At 40.0% G+C, this 23,174-nt stretch overlaps 4 protein-coding genes across 6 annotated transcripts; all 4 read right to left on the bottom strand.

The window, feature by feature from the left end:
• Positions 1–883: 883 nt before the first annotated feature.
• LOC135622462 (probable clathrin assembly protein At4g32285) lies at positions 884–4,594 on the bottom strand. Of its 3 annotated transcripts, none has more exons than XM_065124340.1 (2): positions 4,231–4,594; positions 884–3,107 (listed from the first exon to the last, which is right to left on the bottom strand). In XM_065124340.1, exon 2 carries the CDS (start codon positions 3,008–3,010, stop codon positions 1,082–1,084), a length of 1,929 nt encoding a protein of 642 aa, XP_064980412.1. In that variant the 5' UTR covers positions 3,011–3,107; positions 4,231–4,594; the 3' UTR covers positions 884–1,081. The 3 variants fall into 3 exon arrangements, with proteins under 3 accessions (XP_064980412.1, XP_064980410.1, XP_064980411.1); XM_065124338.1 differs by having other exon boundaries at positions 884–3,226; XM_065124339.1 differs by having other exon boundaries at positions 884–3,131; positions 4,231–4,561.
• A 1,674-nt stretch (positions 4,595–6,268) lies between these two features.
• Positions 6,269–9,373, bottom strand: LOC135622461 (heat shock cognate 70 kDa protein 2-like). The gene is made up of 2 exons (XM_065124337.1): positions 9,050–9,373; positions 6,269–8,227 (listed from the first exon to the last, which is right to left on the bottom strand). The coding sequence occupies exons 1-2, from the start codon at positions 9,261–9,263 to the stop codon at positions 6,495–6,497; spliced, it is 1,947 nt and encodes a 648-aa protein (XP_064980409.1). The 5' UTR covers positions 9,264–9,373; the 3' UTR covers positions 6,269–6,494.
• Positions 9,374–11,335: 1,962 nt separating this feature from the next.
• LOC135622464 (uncharacterized) lies at positions 11,336–16,824 on the bottom strand. Its single transcript, XM_065124342.1, has 9 exons — positions 16,665–16,824; positions 16,524–16,585; positions 16,319–16,409; positions 16,024–16,110; positions 15,487–15,540; positions 15,119–15,303; positions 14,017–14,099; positions 13,720–13,820; positions 11,336–11,697 (listed from the first exon to the last, which is right to left on the bottom strand). Exons 1-9 carry the CDS (start codon positions 16,707–16,709, stop codon positions 11,479–11,481), a joined length of 927 nt encoding a protein of 308 aa, XP_064980414.1. The 5' UTR covers positions 16,710–16,824; the 3' UTR covers positions 11,336–11,478.
• A 496-nt stretch (positions 16,825–17,320) lies between these two features.
• LOC135622463 (guanosine nucleotide diphosphate dissociation inhibitor At5g09550-like) lies at positions 17,321–22,241 on the bottom strand. Its single transcript, XM_065124341.1, has 13 exons — positions 21,940–22,241; positions 21,216–21,278; positions 21,013–21,096; positions 20,325–20,432; positions 20,037–20,209; positions 19,535–19,646; positions 19,042–19,122; positions 18,900–18,962; positions 18,591–18,692; positions 18,394–18,518; positions 17,872–18,082; positions 17,713–17,787; positions 17,321–17,518 (listed from the first exon to the last, which is right to left on the bottom strand). The coding sequence occupies exons 1-13, from the start codon at positions 22,024–22,026 to the stop codon at positions 17,462–17,464; spliced, it is 1,341 nt and encodes a 446-aa protein (XP_064980413.1). The 5' UTR covers positions 22,027–22,241; the 3' UTR covers positions 17,321–17,461.
• Positions 22,242–23,174: the final 933 nt, after the last annotated feature.

The raw sequence follows: 23,174 nt of genomic DNA on the forward strand, positions 1-23,174 counted from the left end.
GTCTCCACAGTTCGAATTAACCATTCGAATTTAGTCACATCAATCGGTAACGATGCCCCGATGACATGTTGGATTTGAATCGAGGGAGAGTGCCAGATAATGAATGGCTCCTCCGGTGGCGGGCTACTGCTGCAGTGTTCAGGTTCGGCCAATTCGGCGTGCCCGAGGACTGAGGGCATCGGCTCTTGTTCCGCTGACGGACACAGCGCATCTTTGGCATCATCGTACTGCAGCAGCTGCTCTCACTGGGAGGTCTCCGGTGGGGTTACCTGGAAATCTGCCATCAGTTCTGGACCCTAATGCCGGCGAATGCCCCTTCGAAGGGGCAACAGCTGCGTCTGGTGCAGGAACGCCCAGTTCCTGATGTGCTGCCTCATACGTTATCCGGACACACATTGGTTTTCTACCTGGGAAGGTTGATCCACCATATAAGGGCGACGACACGCATGATGGCCAACTTGGAACTAAAGCACCTAAAAGTCTCAGAACCAATCGTGGTCTTCGATTAGCTATACAAAGCGGGATTTGTAATGATGAATGATGGATGGATGGAAGGAAATTTGGCTATTATTTTCTACCTAAAAAATTGCAATGTTTAAGTCATCAAATATGAGAAAGGCTACAGATTTGATTTCAGCATGGTTGACATGCCCTTTGGACTTTCCCTATAAAACAAAGGTTGAAAATGAGATTACCTTTTTTTTCCTTCCACTTTCGGTCGAGCGATGAAGATGGCTTGAAATCTCTAATTGTTTGGAAAGAAGTCTTACCAACTTCTACTTTTTGAGGAGGAATAAAGTCGTACCTGATAACAATTAGTCAGTCGGTCATTCAACAAGCCATCTCTCACTTCAGTGACCATTTCAACATGGATTTGTTAGACTGGAGAATGTTCACTCGATTAAGAGCTAATAAACACGTAGCAACACAAGAGAGTCACACGTCCGACCGTGGTAGTACTACGTAGACGAAACAAATAGCTAATACATATAACAGGAGGCGATTGACACTGCACAATCCGTGTCACAACAAGATAGGAGGGAGGGGGGGGGGGTTCAAAAAGGGGAGAAAGGATCAGAATTCAGCGGGTCGGATAGTAGTATCCGCCTGCCATATTATAAGCTGTTGGCATCCCATATGGCATCGTCGGGTTGGGCATGAAGGTGTTGTTGAGCTTGGCTAAGCTGGTCTGGCCCTGCATCCCATCTTTTGCATACTGCTGCCACACGACCTGCTCCTGAACCAACAACTGCTGTTTCTTCTCTATTTCTGCCATCTGAACATAGGAAGGTGGAGGAATACTAAGCGATGCTGCGAACGGATCCCCTCCGATGGTCTGCATGGTACCATCAGGTGCAGGAAGGGCGAGAACCGGAGCGGCGCCACGCCCGGGCACAGGCAAGGCCACACTGCTTGAGCTCCCTCCACTCATCTGGGCATTCACTTGCTGCTTCACAGCTCCCTGATCATACATGCCATTCAGTAGTAGCGGATCGAAGCCTCCACCTAATGTAGCCTTCTGATTTGAAAGATTGCTGGCAGTCTCCACAAGGACGATCTCCCAATCTGCTTTTCCGGTTTCTGCTGCAGGGGTTTGCCACGCGGAGGTCACTCCAGAGTCACCATTGGCTGATGGGAATGCTTCCCACGAGCCATTTGCACCATTGGCTGCTGCCACTGGCCCCTGGAAAAGAGCTAATGCGAGCTTATTCGACTGGTCATCAGCAGACGAGCCATCATCTCTTAGGTCCACCAGGTCAGCTTGTTGCTGCGGCTGTGGCTTGACAGGTTCCACAGTGACCTTTGCTGGCTCGGGCTCCTCTTCCTTGTAATCAGAAGGTGCGGGAAGAGCTTTAATGCTGTTCATATCTTGTTCTGGTTCTTCATCCCCAGCCCCTGTGGGTGCAGGGACTGCCTCTCTAGGAGGGCTCTTGGGCCTCTTGGCTCTGTCCCTCATAAACTCTTCCAGTGTCTCCAAAAGCTTGTCGGTAATGCGCTGCACCTCCGGGTACTCCGATGACCTGGCCACCCCCGTGTCCTTGCACCAGGCATAGAAAGAACAAAGCTCATCAATCTGCTTTGCAGCACTAGCATAAGCCTCAAACGATTTGACGCAGTCAGGGTAGTCCATGTCAAAGAAGCGGTCTAGAAGGATGGCTAATATCTCGCATATGTCAGCATAGAGCTGGAAGCTCTCCCTGACGATAGGGTAGAGAGCTACAAGGATCATCCTGCTGTGTTTTGCATTGCCTGTGGGGCGGCAAGCAAGGAAGCGGTCAAGCAGCTGATGCAGTTGGTGCATCCTTCCCAGAATTCTCTCTGGCTTCATGTCCCTCGGTGGTGTTGGTGGCTTCTTATCTTCCCCGTTCTGCCGTTCATCGTATCCAGCACTGCCATTACCCGGAGGGGATGAATAGGAGGACCTCCCATAACTTCCATACACATAAGGATCACGATCTCCATAATCGGATCGATTTGGTGGTGGAGATCTCCAGCGCTCTGTCGTGGAATCATTTGAGCGGCTGCTGCCACCACTTTGTTTCCTCTCATATACCAGGCACTCCAGACGCTGATCCAGATATAGAGCGTAGGTGCGAACGAATGCAGAGTGATCCCATGAATTGGAGTGTGCCTCATCGCGAAAATCAGACATGTTCAGGAGACGGGTACCCCTTCGGGTTGCGTAGAGAATCTCGTGCTGGAATGCAGGGTCTCCATCAACCAGAAGACGATGGACAAGCATGAGCGCCTTGAGAGCCACGATCCAGTCATGAGTTTTCCCAAGCCGCTTTGACACAGTAGCAATACAGGCGCTGATGTAACCCCTTGAATAGGATGTCATGTTCAGGATCTCTCTCAGATACTTCTCATTAGCAGGCTCATCATCATGACTAGTTGCCTTGACAATAGCCACGTCAAGTTCAGGGGCTATATTACTGGACACCTTGGCCAGGCCAATGCTAGTCTGATCCTTCACTGTTCCCAGAGCCTTCCTAATGCTGGGTGCCATTTCTTTCCTCTTCCCTTCCGTTAAATTACTTTCCCCCCTTTAGTTTCAGTTGTTGCTTCTCAGAAGTTGAATATGCTAGCCTAACTGCAAACCTGTTCTGTAGCAGAAGCAGAAGGTTTGTCTGGACAGAAGGCCTAATCTGAGTGACAAAGCCTCTAAACAATAGCAAGACTGCTAGAAAGAAGCAATACAACTTGATGCCATCGGGTCTTTGATCTGTTATATATAGTTCATAATGGTTCTGATTATTAGTAATGTTAGAGGAACAAATGACATTGTCTGCATAGATGTAGAGATGTAAAGAAACCCATCATGATTCATCAGTCTAACAGCATGCACGTCCAAAAAATAACCACAAAGTTCTGGGTCCAAGCCAAGAGATGCTTCGGTAACTAAAAGAAACAGATGCAACTCCTGTAAAATTGAATCAAGATACTAGATCTAACATGTGCAAACCGCATTGTGCAGGTTGAAGCTAGTCCTTCATAGTCGTCTCCCAAGAATTATGTTTTCTAAGTCTTTGCAGACCAGAAAAGTCTATAGCATAAGGTCAGAGTCTGCATAACTGGTCTTCTTTCAATTAGAGGCCCCTATCAAAACTGCAACATACCAGTAACCAGTTGACATGGCAAATTGCAAGGCTTCCTGATGCCAGATTTGGCTCCTACTGATCATCTATCTACACAATCCTAATTAGTAGTCATTCTGCAAATAACATGAGGCCCTGGTTAAGGACATAACCGTTTGACTTGAAAGATGAGCAGTCCTTAGAACTCCGATGTGCTGATAACGTAGTTCAAATACAGAGTACTTGCAGTTAATATTGATTACAACTCATCAAGCATATCAAGATTCAGATCGTACGCAATATAGACTGCTAATAAATAGTCAAATAGTTACAGTTCATCTAGAATTTTGTTTTAAAGAGCTTATAAATCAGCAATGATCGCAAGAAAATTTGACTCCACTCAGATCTATAGATGATTAGACGGCAGCACAAAGTAGTATACCCAAGATATTAAAACAAATCGAATACATAAGCAAATTTCTCCAAGAATCTTCCACTACGATCGAATATTAGCCTTTAGATCTAGGAAATGGCTATCAGGGTTGCAATTAACGAGATAAAAAACAATAGCAAACTTCAAACATTCAATAAACTGACAGATCCACGAGAAGGTAATAAATCCAAGCAAATAACAAGAACAGAAGCAAATCACCTGATTAGAACAACCGTGTGGATCCCTTCCGCCGAGTCTCGCCCTCCAACGCACCGATTCGCTATCCTGCGGGCCGATCTGCCCCGGATCTACGAGCCTTGCCCGCGGATCTCTCGATCCTTATCCGCGTTGACGAAGGCAAGAATCAAAGAAGAGGGCGAGAGAGGGGCTATCCTCCTCTTCCTCTTCCCTCGTTCTTTTTCTTCTCTATGGGGGGCGGCGGCGTCGGACCGGACCCAGAGATTTCGGCCTATATGTCCGTCGGGAGCGGCGGCACCCGAGAATACAGCACGCGGATCGATCGGTGGCAAATAAATAAATAGAAGGCGAGACGATGACCATGAAACGGAACGAGAGAACGGAGGGCATTTCCAGAACTCTCACTACAGTGTTGAATGTTAGCCCCGTTCTTTTTGTCCAGCCAAGGACTGAATCAGCCGAGAAAAGTTAACAGTTCCCACCACCATAGACCGCAGGGAGCGCCACGTCACCCGAGACAGTCCTCTCTGGTTTCATCGCTTCGTTTGTCTCTTCCGACATCGACACTTTCACGGTAGTAATAGCGTTGCACATGATTGCATAAAGTTTGTACGCGACAAATGAGATCCACCGTTCACGTGGCACTCGCTTTTCGATGCGAAGCCGCATAGGGACGTGGGTGGTGACCTGTGATGGCGTAGCGGTCCAACCGAGAAGAAACACGACATGTCGTGGGATCGATAAACAAGTCACCGGGCCACGACTCGATAAACGAACTAAAAGGACCCCATTTGGTACTACTATTGCCTTTTACGGACTAGTAGTTGATCATTAGAAAATAATAATAATAATAATAATAATTTTTCGAAAAAATATTTATCCTAATTTATTGCTATCACCCTCCGTATTGCCAACCCTCTCCCCTCACCTCGCCAATCGTCCTTTCTTACCCGTACGCGCTTTCACTTATCAATTGATTTTATCGATCACCATCCTTTGTGCATGGATTGATCTCGTTGATCATGCACGTGCCTTCGTGCATAATGCTCCTAGGTCCGATGAGAGCATAGGAGCAATGGTGAAGATAACATAGGAAAGAGAAGATAATGATTGATTCGATGGAAACAAGGGTAAAACAATATTTTTATATAGTTAAGATGTTTTATGAGAATTTTTTAAGGTTAAAATACTCAATCAAAATTTTTTCAAACTTATAATTTTTTTCAGAATTCACCCAAACCATAATATAAAAAGGAGATTATTTTTATATATTTATCCTTCTAAAAATTAAAAATATAATCATGAATGATATCAATTCAATAAAGTTTTAGAATATATCTTTTATTTTAATCTCAACCAAGATTAAAGTTTCGAGTAATAATTATTTTTTTTACTTTTTAGATAATATATATTAAATTAAAGATAGTTGTACGGAAGTATATCTTGGAAGTTAAGCGATTCCATTGATGAACTGATGAGATTTCGAATATGTTCTTATTCTACTTGGATACCTGCGAACCGTCAACCATCCATATACTAATTTTGTTCAGTCTCTTCAAATATTGGCTGGAAGTTCTAAACATTTTTAAAGGTATTACAATCATATAATAATATAATATCACCAATCTAGGTTTTTTAAAAAAATATGTAGGATTAAGCTAAGTGACTAATAATTAGCATAAAACTATATTAAATTTTATAAATATAGATCTTAATCGATCTTAATATAGAGTTAGATTGTCATCCATAGATGATGCAAGGCATCTTCATCACTTAGGCATCCCAAATTATAAAATAAATGTATTATCTATCTGCATCTTCCCAATATGTGGCTGTATGTGTGAAACATTCAATGCTTGGCATTCTAAATGGCCTGCCAATCTGGCAAATGAAAATTTCACCCACATTGATGTGAGGGCCGTAGCTGCCAACTTAGAAGGTAGAGATACAAAATAATTGACGTGCAAAACGTAGATAAGGAACACTACCTGATCTCAAAATAATCACATTTTCATGAAGTCGGATGAGAGAGAGAGAGAGAGAGAGAGAGAGAGAGAGAGAGAGAGAAGGGGGTCTATTTCCACAAGGAACATACAAAATCCTTACATGTTTCCCAGTGGAAGCAAAGTTAAGAGAACACCATACTTCCAGAGCATCGAATGCATACTTAAAGTGACTAGCCCATCTCATGCGGCCAAAAGTCCAATACAACGTAGCGCTGATACCAAACCAAAACAACACCCCGGGAATCAAAACAACCAGCTGAGAGCACAGAGTGATCACACTTAATCAACCTCCTCAATCTTCGGCCCAGTACCACTGCCACCAGCTGACGGCACATCATCATCCGTTCCGCCAGCCATGTCGGCGCCAGCCCCCTGATACATCTTAGCTATGATAGGATTGCAGATGCTCTCAAGCTCCTTCATCTTGTCCTCAAACTCGTCCGCCTCTGCTAACTGGTTGCCGTCGAGCCACTGGATAGCCTGCTCGATCGCATCTTCAATCTTCTTTTTGTCGGCATCAGCAAGCTTAGAAGCTATCTTCTCATCCTTGATCGTGTTTCTCATGTTGTATGCATAGTTTTCCAGGGCATTCTTTGCTTCTACCTTCTTCTTGTGCTCCTCATCCTCTGCTTTGTACTTCTCTGCTTCCTGAACCATATTTTCAATCTCCTCCTTGCTGAGCCTACCTTTGTCATTGGTAATGGTGATCTTATTCTTCTGTCCGGTCGTTTTGTCCTCAGCAGAGACATTCAAGATACCATTGGCGTCTATGTCAAAGCAAACAGTGATCTGAGGAACACCCCTAGGTGCCGGTGGAATGCCAGAGAGCTCGAATTTACCAAGAAGGTTATTATCTCTAGTCCTAGTCCTCTCGCCCTCATAAACTTGAATCAAGACACCAGGTTGGTTGTCAGAATAGGTCGAGAAAACTTGCTCTTTCTTCGTGGGGATAGTGGTGTTCCTTGGGATCAACACAGTCATTACTCCTCCGGCTGTCTCCAGACCAAGAGAGAGAGGTGTGACATCCAACAGAAGCAGGTCCTGCACCTTCTCATTGCCCTCCCCACTCAGTATGGCTGCCTGAACAGCCGCACCATAGGCAACAGCCTCGTCGGGGTTAATACTTTTGCATAACTCCTTCCCATTAAAGAAGTCCTGCAAGAGCTGCTGAACCTTAGGAATTCTAGTGGATCCACCAACAAGCACAACATCATGCACGCTGCTCTTGTCCATCTTTGCGTCCTTCAAGCACTTCTCAACAGGCTCCATGCACTTCCTGAACAGGTCCATATTAAGTTCTTCAAACCTAGCTCTGGTAATGGTGGTGTAGAAATCGACTCCCTCGTACAAGGAATCAATCTCAATTGTGGTTTGAGCAGTTGATGATAGGGTTCTCTTTGCCCTTTCGCATGCTGTCCTCAATCTCCTGAGAGCCCTAGGGTTTCCACTTATGTCTTTCTTGTGCTTTCTCTTGAATTCCTGGACAAAATGGTTGACCATGCGATTGTCAAAATCCTCTCCGCCAAGATGGGTATCACCAGCAGTAGCCTTCACCTCAAAGATACCCTCTTCAATGGTCAGAAGAGAGACATCAAAGGTGCCACCACCAAGGTCGAAGATGAGAACATTCTTCTCCCCAACACTACTGACCTTCTTGTCGAGACCATAAGCAATAGCAGCAGCTGTCGGCTCATTGATAATCCTCATTACATTGAGACCAGCAATGACACCTGCATCTTTTGTTGCCTGACGCTGAGAGTCATTGAAGTAAGCAGGAACAGTAACAACAGCATTTTTTACAGTAGAACCCAGGTAGGCTTCAGCAATTTCTTTCATCTTTATCAAGACCATAGAAGAAATCTCTTCTGCAGCAAACTGCTTTTCCTCCCCCCTGTACTGAACAACTATCATGGGCTTATCACCAGGACCGGCAATGACCCCGAAGGGCCAGAGCTTGATATCACTCTGGACAGAAGCATCACTGAATCGCCTTCCAATAAGACGTTTTGCATCTGAAAACACAGTAAATAATGGCTATTGCATCTTGAAAGTAATAAGAAAAAATTGACAATATGAAAGAAAAACAATCAACGAACTTTAGATAAACTGCAAATAATACAAAATTCAATAGGTAGCAACAGAGTTAACAAAATAAGAACTAAGATCACTTGATATACTTCTTAACCTCACTAGTGTCTCTCTGTAATGTAACGCTGCACAAGCGGTACAAGAGTGTAGATCAAAGATAGCTGCTTTTACATTCCAGCCAGGACGACTGATACGAAGAAAACTAAATACACAAGTTCACATTTCCAAACGAACAAAAAATATAAATAAATTTATTTTGTTTCACGCGTAATGCTGGCAAATAATCGTCATGCACATGATTTCTTTAAGCTGGGAACCTAAAGCTGGGTAAAGATAACCAATGGGGAGGTGCAAAAGCAGAAGACAAGTTTATAAGACTCTGTTCTCGTCATTTGTGATTTATTTTGCCCCGGAGCACTAAGAACAACAACACACCATGACATTGTATTACAATAAAAAGAAAACTAAGAACAATCATCATTGGCAACAACAAAGAAAAAACAACAAACATTTCACATCTCAGCAGCAGATCTAAGTATTCAAACTAAATAGATGATTCATAGTGGCAGATCTACATCATAATAAGCGAAAGGAAGAAGGATCATAACAACTGCGCAATGACACATCACACCCACCGTATAAATAAATAGGCGTTACTTAACCCTAAAAAAAAATCAAATGGGCAACATTTGCATGATGTGACATCTTATTGCAAGCACCAGCAACAGATAAGAAGGAATACTCACCAAAGACGGTGTTGGTAGGGTTCATGGCGACCTGGTTCTTAGCGGCGTCGCCGATGAGACGTTCGGTGTCGGTGAAGCCGACATAAGAGGGGGTGGTCCGGTTGCCCTGGTCGTTGGCGATGATCTCGACCCGATCGTGCTGCCACACGCCGACGCAGGAGTAGGTCGTGCCCAGATCGATCCCGATCGCCGGACCCTCACCCTTGCCGGCCATCTTTTAAACGCTTAAATAGGATCCTATATCAAAGATACTGACCAGCGAGACAACCCAGCAGATCCGCCACAAGGGCTTGCGAGAGTGAGAGAGAGAGGGAGAGAGCATAGTAGAAGCTGAGGCTAAATAGAAGGCGACTTCCAAGTTGCAAGGGATCTGGAATGTTCCGAAGTCCTTGACTGACCGTACGACCCGATCGAATCGGACGGCTGCAGATTTGTTTGGTCCCGCGCGAGCTGCCACGTTGCGAGTCACGGAGGTGCGATCGCATGACCTTCCATGCCGGGCCCTTCACGCATCACATCAGATCTGATCTATTTATGTTAATCTTAAGACGTAAATAAACGAGAAGAGTTCGGTAATAAGAGTACGTGTGTAATATATTATTTTATGAGTCTATGCAGAAACACTGCTGTAGGGATGAGTCTAATCAAAGGGGTATTGATGAGAAAAAAATGGGTAGAATTCGTTTATTATTTAATTAATAATTGTTCGAAATAATTCTACAATTTTAATTGCATTAATGATGCATCGTACCACATTCGAATTGTCTATTACGAGGGCCCAAGATTCGGCCCGCTTGACCGTGGGTTAGACACTTCATGGCTTGGGAAACGGGAGCCTTTTTGTTTCGCGAAGCCTCACCCGCAATTCGCTTCCGTGTACGGTTGCGATTTGGGGACTCGGAGATCCTAAATCTCTAGTTGAAATAAGCATTGGAGAGGATCCCCTTATTCGCGGCCGCATTTCGCTTATCGGACGGTTCCGCTACATTCAAGAGACTTTCATCAAGCACGTGTTCTGATTTGATCTGACGGCCATAATCCATCAGAAACTTCCGGAACACCGTATGAAATTTCGCGCGCTCCCTTTATTTGGTCTCTATCCTCGCTGTTGATTTCTTTGAGGTGGCGGACAAGGGCGAGATTCCGGCGATCAGGATCGATCTGGGTCGGCGTGTGGCGGCATGATCGGATCGAGATCATCACCAACAACCAGGGGAACCGCACCACCCCTCCTATGTCGCCTTCACCGACAGTCACCATCGCCACTTCGAACCAGGTCGCCATGAACCCCCCCAATCAGCACTGTCTTTTGGTGAGTCTTCCCGTCCCCGACTTGTTTTCGCTGCTCTAGATATGTCCATCGGTGGCGTGATGACGAAATGCCAGGATCCAGGTTGGTTGTGGTCTTTTATTTCCTAATGCATCTGGTTTCTTGTTAGCTTCGAAGCGTTGATTTCAATGCGTATAGGGTTTAGTTTCTGTCGACTATAATTCCGATCTGGTGATGTCTGTGGTGATTGTTTAGGATTTGTTTCCTGTGTCCACTACGATGGCGATCCGTGGTCGTTCGATCTGTTTCAATGTGGTTTCTGTCACACCATTTCTACCTCTTGGCAAAATGTCTTGGCAAAATGTCCATCTGTTCGATGATTCGACTATCTGATTAATCTAGATTGGATGTCTCAACTCATCTATAAACTCCACAAGTCGAGATTAGCACTGGTTTTATTGGTTCTTTCTTGTTTTCTTTTAGTATATTTTGGATGCAAGTAGAATTTGAATAAAGTTATGGCAATCTTATATTTATCCTAGTAATGCCTCCATATATTTAGAGATCTGGATGAATTATCTAGTCTTAAAAATTGCCCCAGTTGTTGGTCTTGATTCACTTGATGTACTTCTAAGAGCAACATGCTTTAGTCTAATGTTTTCAATCGCTTTCCATATGTGTGGAGCATATGATGGTTGGTGGATGATGATAACTAAACTGCTAGTCTTCGCAATGCATGCTTTGGTGGTATAAAGTAGCAACTACCAGCAAAATTCATCTCACAAGAAGACGGTTGAATTAGTTTGATCAGCTTGACAATGATAAACATTCTAATTGGTTCCAATTATTCAATATTCAGATTGTTGCACATGACGAGACCGAATAAATGAGAGTGACAAAAGATGCAAACATTGTATTGCTTCCAGCGTACATGTGGTCCTTTCCAGCTACCAACATAATTATCATCTTTTGGTGGCAGTAACTTTCTTGCAACATCTCAACTTTGATGGCCACCAGTAGTCATCTGGTAATTCTTCCTTTTTATCAACAAAGAAAGTTGTGCTTCCGGTTAAAGTTTAAAGCTTAAAGCTTTTCAAGGAACCAGGGAAACTGTGATGATTAGCCAACAGAGATCACCAGCTTCATGATAGTGTAGGATTCAACCTAGACCGCTGTAACTTTTAACCCTTTCAAGAGCTTCCTCCTCCAACTCAACCAGCTTGCGGCAGAAAGATTCGACATCTTGTGCTTTTTCTTTAAAGTTGAATCTGAACTCCTTCCAATGATACTGCTGATTTGAGGTACTGTTATTCACTGTTTCAAGGACCTTGGCGAGGACATCAAATCCATTGTGGTCAACAGAAAGCAGTAAAGCATCCTTCAAGAAATAGAAAGTGAAGAATCAGCAAATCAGCAACATACGAATCCGAGTCTTCTGTGTAGCATAGTAAAGGAGGTTTGCATAAACTTCTTTTCAGTAAGCAACAAAATGCACAAACTTATAGAATTCAATTAGTTTGATGTTGAGAAAACTCCATGGCAACATTAGGCCATTATTGTCTAGTTTGATGTCCAAATCCTTCTTTATTGTCTAAAGTCAATTCATTTCTGCTTGCTGGACAAATGAATGGAACTTTCACTAGTCAAATATCTGTTCATAAGCATGTAAGTGCAGTTGATCATGGCTTCATATACCCTGATCTTGATCAGTTATATAAAACAGTATTTGCCACACCCATTTAGTAGGAAACCTTGTCAGATGTGCACTTTTTTTTACCAAAAAAATTGGTAAAGATATTATGGACTTTATGATCACAACTGATTGATATGAAGGGTACGATCATTAACCATTAGGAAAGGCACTAAAACAATCCAACATCTACATTAGATATTTATACATTCATCTTGACACTCAACCTACTAGCATAATCTTCTGTTACCAACAATAGAAGCCTGGTTTAGTTCAGGTGCATCCTTTTTTTTTCTGCTTTTTAAATCTTTTTTGGTAACTCATGAACAAGCTCATCAAGAAATTTTGTGCCAGTATGCATCTCGTCAGGAACTTATAAAATAAAAGTGTTGTCTATAAGATCATCCACCAATCATGGTAAACTCAAGAAGTACTTCAGATCTTGACCTACGTTGTTGTTCATTCTGCTTCTTGCATACTGTTCTCAGTTGACATGCACAATGTTTTAGAAACTACCGCTAATCACATTATTCATGTCACCTTGTAGCCCGAGATGATCCTCCATTCCGACCATGGTGCTTAAATATATATTGGCAAGAATAGAAGGCACAAGTGAAGATTATTAATGCAGGAATGGTCATAAGTATTGTTGTTATTGTTGTTGCTGTTGTGTGTGTGTGTGTGTATATATATATAAAGTTTTGAGAAATTCCTGTAGAGCACTCACTTCTTACTTAAAAAAGATCATTTTAGCCCTACCTTAGCCTCTGCCTTGCACTGCCACCCTTATCTCCTTGCACCGCCACCTTACCTCCCCTTTGCCCTATCAGACACACCCTACCTCCGTGCGTTTCACACTCGCCATCCTTGCCCATGGCACAGGTGACTAGCAATGCCTCACCCTCATCCTCGCTCGTGGTATAGGCAGCTAACGGCTCGCCCATGGAAGCGGCCAACAACGAAGGCGAAAGCACAAGGGCAAAATGATCATTTATGAAAAAAAGAGCGCTATGTGAGAATTTATCAAAACTAAGGGTATATATATATATATATATATATATATATATATATATATGAAGAAAAGGTTATTTCCCAACTAAGATAGTTGATTGGTACTTCCAACTAGATTGATCTCCAAAAGTAAGAAGTGATCCTTTACACTGGTAACTACGTTGTAAAAGTGAAAAGTCAATTTCACGACACTCTAATAGTGATACCAAACTCTACGAGGTAGACTCTTCCAATCAAAATGCATTAGACCACAAACCAAAATAATTATTATTCATAAAACTACAAAGAAAATTTCATTTATTGAGATGCTTGAGAATACAATCAAATTCGAAGTTAAGAATAAAAAAGCAGATATTAGGATAAGAATGACTGGCATATCTAAACAAAAAGTGAAAAGAACAAACATAGAGGGAGAGAGAAAAAAAAGACTAATCTTTTTGGAGATCTAGCTTTATTATTAACTAAATTTTGATGCTAATACTAGATATGGTCATAGCATGTTATCTACATATCCATTATTATCACAAGAAAGTTATACAAAGTCCAGCAGCCGCATAAATGATGACATGAAATTTGTACTGACATCCAAAATGAATTATTATGGTACTTTCTTCTGTTTCTAAATGTGAAATAGCTTGACCATATAAAATATGTGGTGCAATGCTTGATAATTAAAGTCCACTAAGATCCATGACTTACTCTTGCAGTTACTTTATAATACTCAAGACAGAATAGCATCAGTGCTCTGCGTCTTATTTGACTTTGGTTGATTCCATCAACTAGCTGTTCAGAAAATGGCACTAGACAAGAATACAAAGGGGATTTAGTTAAAGGCAAATAAAGCATGCTTCGAGAGAACTGCATGGTAAAATAATAGCAGCTTTGTGCAAGAGGAACACCATTGGTTGCATCATAAAGCAATGTTTCTCAAGTAATCAAGGGACAAAAATTGTGTAAAAGGAATTCAAAGCATGAATCTGCAGGCATAAGTCTTACTTAAGAGATCTGCTTCAGGTGCCTTAACCTCATTTGGTTCAACATCATGAGTGCCACCACTGCCATCAACATAAGAGCATGATCTGCAACCAAAAAGTTTGTAATGGGAATAAGTGCCTGAGTGTGCAACTATTTGTCGCGCAGATTTAGAATTTCTATCTTACTTTGCAGGTGGGTATCACCTGAAACAAGAACTAAGAGATAGTTTGCATAGATCCCATGCTTAAGCAATTATGCTGACAAGTGATATCTACCTCTAGGAAAGTTGAAATTTTGACTTCAGTTATAGCAGAAATGTGAAAAACGAAGACCTTAGATCACTATTAACAGCTTCATAAAACATTTCAAAGTAGCAAAGTATGAAAACAGTTATAATGGTGAAAGAAAATGTGCCCCTTTTTCTATAGTGTAAAATGTCTAGTCATGAAAAATTGTAAATAAAATGGAATGTGGACACGCAATTTCGCAGTCTGACATGCCATAAAAATATTCAACTTGAAAATTTTAAGTTTAACAGTCCTCCAAAACTCCCATTGCTACAGATAAATTAGGCACAAGCAAAATAGTAGGAAGTATGTTCATTTTCATGATGCAAATTATGCAAAGACAGACCATGGGCACTTTTAAAATGCTCAAAACAGGACAATCTAGATGCATAAGTTGCATCACTTATAACAGTGGTGGAGTACGTAAGACTAGAAAGGATACTTAAGGCTCCAAATGTTCAATGTCTATGTGATATATACAGTAGTCGTGTCTTCTATTTGTAACCAAAACCATCTTATGAACCTTTACTAGTCTCTACTCCTTGTTCTTGACTGTCCAATTATCAAAGCAACATCTATGCAAAGGGACAAATTGAAAAAAAAGACAGTCAAAACTTAGATCTCCATGTGCCTCATAAGCACCAATCTATTTTCAAGTCCCTCTTGAGAATCAGAATATATTAGAATTCTAAGCGCAGAAGGTTAAACAAAGTGCTTCTTCATATGATGGAAAATTTTTCTAAAATGGATAAGAATTTTTTAAAATGTAAAAGATCTATATGACTAATACAACAAAAGCAAACTAAGACCATCTATCCAAAATATGTATACTATACCTGATATTGAATTTATAAACATTGTAGTTGCTACTTTCCTTCAGTATCCAATCGAGATTCTCGATTCTCGATCTGCAACTGGTAGTGGCAGAACTTATTATGGCTGAAACTGCATAACTAGCTTGGTCAACTGTTTCATGTTCCGATACAACAGATTCTGCTAGGCTTTCTGTGACAACCTGGACCTGGAGTCAACAGAAAGTTGCATCGAAGTTGAACTCTACTGCTAGCCATCATGATAATGTAAGTAAATGCGGAAGTGCCACAACGGTGACTCAATGGATCAGAGGAAGGTTTTCACAGATGATATGTTTATGTAATAGATGTCAACTAGACAACTAGAAAATTTTGACAGAAGGCAGAATTACCTTATCGTCTTTAAGAAGTCTGATATCACCTGCCAAAGCAACTCGAGCTGGAAACTGTAGTAAACAACAAGGTCAGAAAGACAACCAGATTCTATGTATCATTTTAAGGCCCCTTATAATGCAAATTTTGATATAATCCAAAGATAACCTTTAGGGATTCTACACTAAAACAATAAGTAAGGAAGCAATAGAAGATTTAGTAAAGGGTTAGTTTTTGCAGGCATTCATGATAAAAAGCAATATTTATATGTTATGAGTTTGACAGGCATATAGGTTGTGTACTACGGAGATGAAACCAGTTATAATCACCAACATTCATTTGGCTCTTGGCTTAAACTCCAGAAACATTCAGGATTTACAGCTTGGTGTTGGTAGAAATGACGGAACAAAGCACATTAACTTAGGCCCTTATCAAATGGTAATGACTCGCACCCGGATAGTGAATTAGTGAGTACATCATTTCATATCTATCATAAAGGAATGACCAAAAGACTGCAAATAAAATTTTAGAACAAGTTAAATAGGAGCTGAGCTAACCTTCTTAACAGATCTAAGCAAGCCCATGAGAGGACCTGGAATGATGCTGCTCACAGAAAGAGAAGCACGTTCATCGATTATAGTGTTCTGCAAAAAGAATGTAACAGTTCTCAAGAACAAGATCAACATTCTAAATTAACCTCTGTCATTTCATGCATGCATCACCAACTTGACCTATCATTTAGCAGATGATAACATATAACACACAAGACAAGAAAAGAAACCCTAATGCAAAAGATCAAATCAGTTACTATCGCTACCGGGGACTGCTAAGGGTTCATAAAAGATTGCATACCATGTTGTGTATGTCGCCTTCTTGCACCCAGAGGTACGGCTTGCCCTGCATGATCATGTAGTGAACCTTGGACGAGTATATATCGTCCTTGCTATTGCAGCAATCGACGACAAGACGAGACCAACCATCAGTCATCCGTTCAAGAAACGAAGTCAAACGGCATGAATCTGCACATCAGGACGCAGTGGAACAACATCTACTATACCTTCCTTTCGCGTCGGCTTTGATGGTATTCAGGTGTGCTTGCCAGTTCGCCGCCAAGATGTTCTGCAAGATAGATAGCACATCGTGAGAACATCCCAAAACAACGGCTGCCCAAAGAGAGATCGGCGAGGCGAGGACCAACCCGACATCTGTCCGCGAATGTGAGAGCCAACTTTTTGGTATTCATTGGCTCCGCTCTTACAAGCGCGCCGAAGCTGTTCGAGGAAATGACTCAACCAGATGGCCTGCAGACGGATCTCGAGCAGCGACGGTAAGCATTTTGCTGGCCGTTATGGCCTTGTTATGCCGCTTCGTCTACTTGTTCTTGATGGGCCGACCCCACAAACCCAATATAGCGTAAGACCAACCGACCCATTATGACATGCAATTGGTTTTTTTTTCTTCTTCTTTATTATTTCTAATTAATTAGTTTATTAAGCAACACCTAATAACACAATTTGGATGTCAATAGTTTCCATTATTATTATTATTATTATTATTATTATTATTATTATTATTATATTTTTATTTGATTAAGCACAATTATTTTTATTAAATTTTTTACTTTTTATATTAAATTTTTTATTATTAATTTGTTTTTATTTGATCAAAAGTTATTATCAAAGGTTGAGCGTCTAAAACCTCATCTGATATGTTTTTGACTAGCTAATAAAGACTTTGATGATTTATGGTAAAATCTTGTGTCCAAATCTTGTCTTCAACCTTTACCATTAGCAAAAGAAATCAATTATAGAACACAAAATTTTAGCAGAACCATAATATCTTTGCAACACCAAGTTAATAATTCTTTTAGCCCATTTGCATGCACTAATAAAGAAGTAAACAATGTAATTTCTTGCAGGTACATAGACAAAAAAACATACAGAAATAAATTATCAGTCTACATATTCTTTTATTTGGTCATAGAAATAAAGAAAATTAAGCATCTTCACCAGCAGCACTGGCAGCACTGAGATCCACTGATAGATCAAGCTCCTGTGGCATGGAACAAACAAATCGATCAACACTAGCAATCTATTTCTGTTGTTAGATTAAAACCCATATAAAGCTTATGACAATTGGCCAACGAAATACTCCAATGACTACTTGGAAATGTGTAGTAGCAAAGCCTAGACACAAACAAATTATGCATATATGTAATGGATACTTTCAAATGATTGGTGGATTACCTTGCCAGTGATCTTCTTGTACATGGAGATAACATCTTGAACTGTTGACTCAAAATGTGTTGTTGCATCATAACTCTGCAAAGAAATACATGAACTGAATTAACCAGAAAAGATTTACGTTCCCTTCACAAAAATGACAAAAATTAGCTTTAAACATACAGTGGATATGAAGCAGTTGTCCTGTTCATCGTGGTTGGCAGGTTCATATCTATCATAAATATCAAAAAAGGTCTCATCTACAGGACCAAGTAGATCAATCCCGGGCTTCAACTCTGTCTCAGGATGGTCAGTTTCAGCTTCAGTTGAAACAAAAGCAATGTACTTTCCCTTGGGAGCAACATTGTGAGCATAAGAGCAACAAAAGACATACCTGCTGACAGCAAAAGAGATCAGTATACATCCATGAAGGCTTCTTGCAGATAATAAGCATTTTCTTAACCCCATTAACCTCATTTTATGTTGAAGTCATCTAACATTAGATAGCAGTGAAACTTAGAAGCTTTAATTGTCACCAAAATTTGAACCCTCAACAAGCAATTAATAGTTCCTAATTACCATTGATATAATGAAACTATGTCCTCACAGTATTTTAATTATGCTTGCTACCATTTTCAAGATCTTTTTTCTGTTTCCACATCGAAGTGTTTGCAGAAAGCTTCAACAAAAGAAAAAAAGACCCACATATCGGATCTGCGTCCTAGTTGTTTCTGGGGTAGAATGATCTGCACCGAGTGTGAATCATTGGTATTTGGTATTGGATGACTCATTATGCATATAGCTCGTGCAACTCTTCCAACCTTCTTGACCTGTAACATATTCCAAGTTGGAAGATGAAGGTTCTCTAGATGAGTAGAACACAAGGAAGCTGAGAAGCATACCTTATCAGGCAAGTAGGAAGGATCACAGACTACTTTTTTGCATTTGGCGGTTTCTCCCTCTGTTGTCACACCATAGGCTTTTCCATCAGTGTCAAACTCTACCTGCAATGATTGATAAAAAGGTTATCTAGCAAAGTCTGATACTTTTAATATCTCACAAGTTGACTTCAGATTTTCTGTTTTCTTCAGGTTTAGCAGATACATTTAGTGATCTGACAGTTTTGTTGACCTTTTTAATCAACTTAAAGAAGCATGGCTCAAGGTGTATGCGATTATACTTAAGGTGTCTAGTAATTCACTTGTTATCACCTTGCATTCTGGTTTGTTGAGCATGTAGGTGCCACCGTAGACAGCACTTAGACGAGCAAAACCCTACAAAGAAGTTTCAGTATGCTTCAGTTTACCAGAATTCGTCATCACTAACTGTCACAACAAGAAATGAGAAGCTGACCTGAGGAAGCTCTCCCAGCCCATACAGTGGATAGATATAAGGAGAACCTCCTTGAAAGCGAGCCAATGATTCAGCATATAGCTGCATAAATTAAGTGCCAAGATGATGAGAGCTTCTCTTACTTCATGATCAGATTCATGAAAAATAAAATTTGCAACTACAAATCTAAGACACCCCCTTAGAAACATAGAGCATTGGAAACCATTAATAAGAATTGTCATGGAGATCATGATAAGAAATATCATTTCAGAAGTTTCGTACAAATTTTAACCAAGATGTATATCTCAGGAGTGGACTTAGTGATAAAGGACGAAAATGACAAAGGAAATAACATAAGTTGTATATAGTGATATATAAAACCTTCAATGGCCTGATAAGTTGTATTTGTTGTGATCAAGAAGTATGCAATGTTCTGATAACAGATTTTGAAGTTCTAAAGGAAAAAAATACCATGTATTTGGTGACCAAAACAGATGATAAACTCTGCTTTTACCTTCATTCTCTTTACAGTATAAATTGCAGGCTCATCCAAGTAGCTATCATCTCTATGAAGCGCCAATGCATGCCCAATGAAATCGACTGTATTATCCTCCAACCCATATTTGCTGCAGCATAAAAAGGATGTTTAATTATTAATGTCATATGATAGATATATTGACTTATGGGGTCAGTGCAAAAGCTAAAGTAGCAATAGGAGTTATTATTTCTCATATTGATCAGTGTCCCACCAAAGGAGAGACTAAATATAGAAAGGATATCAAAGATGTATGTCTACAAGAGAAAAAAGTGAAACAAAATGGTCATGTCTATCTCACAAGTATTAGTGCCAAGCATGCCAAAGTTCATCAAACAATTCGGTGATACTTTAGGTAAATAAACATGATAGAGAATAAATGGAAAGATCTAAGCTGCAGTAGATATGAATTTGACTTGTTCTGGCATATACTCTAGATTGGTAAAAAGCCAAGAAAAAAGGGAGCAAATTAAATGCATACGAAATGACATCTCTAGTTGTAACTTTGTTGAGATCCAGCCCTTCATGAGATTTTGGTTCATCATCTTCGTAATCTTGTACATAAATGAAGAACTTTCTAGCACGGCGTTTCTCAAAGAGTCCCATTAATGTAGATTTCAGAGCTTCAACATCAGTAGCTGGCACTTTGTAGATCTGATAGCACAAGAGATGAGGCAAAGTGCTAATTTACATTAACGAAACATAATTATGTCAACTTAGATAGAAGAATTAGAGTAAGAAGAGTGTGATGAGAATTTAGTGGTAATACCTTTCCATTGTTATAGACAAAACTACCATCAACTGCTTTGAAGTTCAAGTACTTAGTAACCCCAGTGCGGATAAGAACACGAACGAGAGTACCATTTGCCATCATGAACTGAAAGGTAAAAACTAATAATTTGAAATCTTTTGCCAAATCAAAATAAGCATTATATATAGAAATAAGCATTATATATGACATAGTATGATAAATCAGTAGTTCCTTGACACCTCATCTATATAGAGATTTCAGTACTTTTTATTGGAGCAGAAACATTATCTCATCACGTATGGTAGCAAGCACAACAAAATCTTCCAAGTATTACAATTTTCATAGGAAAGATGTAAATGTTTCATTTGATGGAGAACATGGAAACAAGAAGGCCATTTTGAGCTGAACTTGAGAGCTTCAACCATGAGAATAATTATGTAGCATCCCCGAGAAATTCAGATTCACATCTTAGGTGGGTAAAAACTTGAATTAGCTTATAAGGATATGATAGATGCACAATTATTAACCCAGGTTCAAACATTTTGGATTAGTGGTTTGAGCTCAACAAGTTAATGTGTCAGGTATTTTAATGAATCATGGTGAATGATATTACGATAATAAAAAATATAAAAATATGCTGGACGAATGACTTTTAGATATATGGTCTCAATATTAGAGTACAAATTTTGAATTACAAAGACCAGACCTTAGGGATCATATCCACATTGTACTCCCTGCTTGAACCCAATAATTCTGGAGGTTTATCATTGCTTCTGAATCTCTTCCAGAGCTATAATACATCAAAGATAAACTTAGAGAATGTATTACAATGTCCCATTTTGTGGGGAAAAAATGCCAGGTGTGCATTTTATCAAGCAAAAGATCTTTGATAAAATGAAAACCAATCACCTGTACAAGACTAAGAGATGTCGATTCCCCCCCATAATAGTCGTTCCTGTCCATATGAAGGACCTGTGTCACCATTTTGGAGAAACATCAGTCACATTAGTTTAAATTACTATGCTATCTTGCGAATGTTTGTCGCATCAGTGTTTAGAACAGTCCATTTAAACAAGTGTAATTGGGATCTATGTTCAAAAGCAAGAGAGTAACACCGATACTCTACAGGGTGGAAATTTCGGATATATTAGAGATAAAAAAACTCTGCTATTCTTGAAGAAAAGCTTGAAATAGAAAAACACACTGATATTGGAGTGTTAATTTCTATAAGTAAAACAAAATAGCACTTCGCTAATGTTGTATGCGTTGGTAATTGCAGAGAAAAATATAAAAAATCAGATGAATATTTATGCGAATTTACGATAATGAAAGAAATCGCCAAACGCGAAAAGACAAAATGGAAGACAAGACAAAATGAGCAACTGTTAATCCTTGCTTAGATTTATGGCTATTAAATAAGGTTTCAAGAAGACCCAAACCGTATAGTTAAGCAGATATGTCTCTCCTTCTTTCTAATCCTACCGAGAAATGTTCAATCGAAAATTAGGGGGAAAAATCTTAACGGAAGACCTAGTAACTTGTCGATCGAAGACATAATAACGTTATGTTAGATCATACAGCAAACCCTAGCTTTTCTTTGATCGGAATGAATGTACTCTGTTGCAAACCGGACCTTGAGGCCATCGACAGAGAGAAGGCCACTTAGAATGCACTCCTTGAGCCCAGTCCCGAGCACAATGACATCGTATTCCTCATCCATTCCTCAAAGACCCCGAAAGATGAGTGGTGTAGAACGGAGAAAAGAAGAGAGGGCAGAAACAGTGAAAGATGGGAGGGACGATGAGAAAAGGAAGAGTAGGTGAAGGAAGAGAGAGAGCGACGAGGCAACGGTACGAGGGCGGAAATAGACGGTGGTGAGGCGCGGAGAGCAGGTCTTCAGGTGGAACTCGCCACGGGAACGCCGTTGGAACCGTTAAGAGACGAGGCTCGGCAGCGATGAGATAACTGCCTCAACATGGGTGCAGCTCGTGTGTCTTGGCCGAGCTCGCAAACACGAGTAGACGATTCTCGCAGGTTGTTAAAGGCCCTAAGAGCCGTGGGCCCAAAGATTTTATCCAATAACCAACTTGGTATATCTGTTCGACGTCTTGAGCAAAACAGCTGATCTGGATAATTTTTTGAAGAGGTATCGGACCATGTACACTACGAGGTTGCGGACGTTGGGTATATGTTATATATCAAAATAAAACTAGCAAATAAATTTATGTACTCCCAATATAAGTCATTTTTTGTAATTATCCCTCTAAACTTAATCTTCACATATATATTTTTTACAGAATTTTATACCATTGTCTTTAATATTTGTTAGTTAGTTGTTATTCCACTGTTAGATAATACTAATTTCATTTAAGTATTATAATATTTTTAATTCAAACCAATTAATGATGTTACGAAACTTTCGATGCATATTTGTTCGGACGTGAATCGGTACGTGAATCATTCTTGTTTCGAGTTATTTGGTCCATCCAAATAGCTCTAACAAGAGATGATATCAACACATAATATATCAATATTGACTAATATATATCGATCTAAGCACGAATGAATCCAGTATTAATCAATTAATTGACTAATATAATAAATTAATATTGACTAATATATATATATATATATATCAAAAAATATAAAAGATAAATATTTTATGTCCATTAAAAATTTTGAACTTCTAAATAAAGTTATCGATAATTTAATAATTATTCTATATGTAACAGTAATTTATGGATTTTGATACTATACCGTTAGACTTTCATAATATATCGTAACATCGAATCTCGTCTTCATCGGTTATTTAAAAGAATATATGAACTTGAAAATAAATTAAGCAAAATTTTAGCCGGGTCGACTCAT

The sequence above is a fragment of the Musa acuminata genome, chromosome BXJ2-9, assembly GCF_036884655.1.
Source record: "Musa acuminata AAA Group cultivar baxijiao chromosome BXJ2-9, Cavendish_Baxijiao_AAA, whole genome shotgun sequence".
In the NCBI taxonomy this organism is placed as follows: Eukaryota; Viridiplantae; Streptophyta; class Magnoliopsida; order Zingiberales; family Musaceae; genus Musa; species Musa acuminata.

Excerpts from the sequence above, each read along its gene's own strand:
- LOC135622463 (XM_065124341.1), bottom strand. The coding sequence starts at position 22,026 with ATGGATGAGGAATACGATGTCATTGTGCTCGGGACTGGGCTCAAGGAG. Across the intron at positions 18,083-18,393 it reads CTAGGACGCAGATCCGATAT|GTATGTCTTTTGTTGCTCTT; the intron begins GTGGGTCTTTTT and ends TGCTGTCAGCAG. Across the intron at positions 17,788-17,871 it reads ACAACTGCTTCATATCCACT|AGTTATGATGCAACAACACA; the intron begins GTATGTTTAAAG and ends ATTTCTTTGCAG.
- LOC135622461 (XM_065124337.1), bottom strand. The coding sequence starts at position 9,263 with ATGGCCGGCAAGGGTGAGGGTCCGGCGATCGGGATCGATCTGGGCACG. Across the intron at positions 8,228-9,049 it reads CCCTACCAACACCGTCTTTG|ATGCAAAACGTCTTATTGGA; the intron begins GTGAGTATTCCT and ends CTGTGTTTTCAG.
- LOC135622464 (XM_065124342.1), bottom strand. The coding sequence starts at position 16,709 with ATGAATACCAAAAAGTTGGCTCTCACATTCGCGGACAGATGTCGG. Across the intron at positions 16,111-16,318 it reads AAGGCGACATACACAACATG|AACACTATAATCGATGAACG; the intron begins GTATGCAATCTT and ends TTCTTTTTGCAG. Across the intron at positions 11,698-13,719 it reads ATTATAAAGTAACTGCAAGA|GATGCTTTACTGCTTTCTGT; the intron begins GTAAGTCATGGA and ends TATTTCTTGAAG.
- LOC135622462 (XM_065124340.1), bottom strand. The coding sequence starts at position 3,010 with ATGGCACCCAGCATTAGGAAGGCTCTGGGAACAGTGAAGGATCAGACT.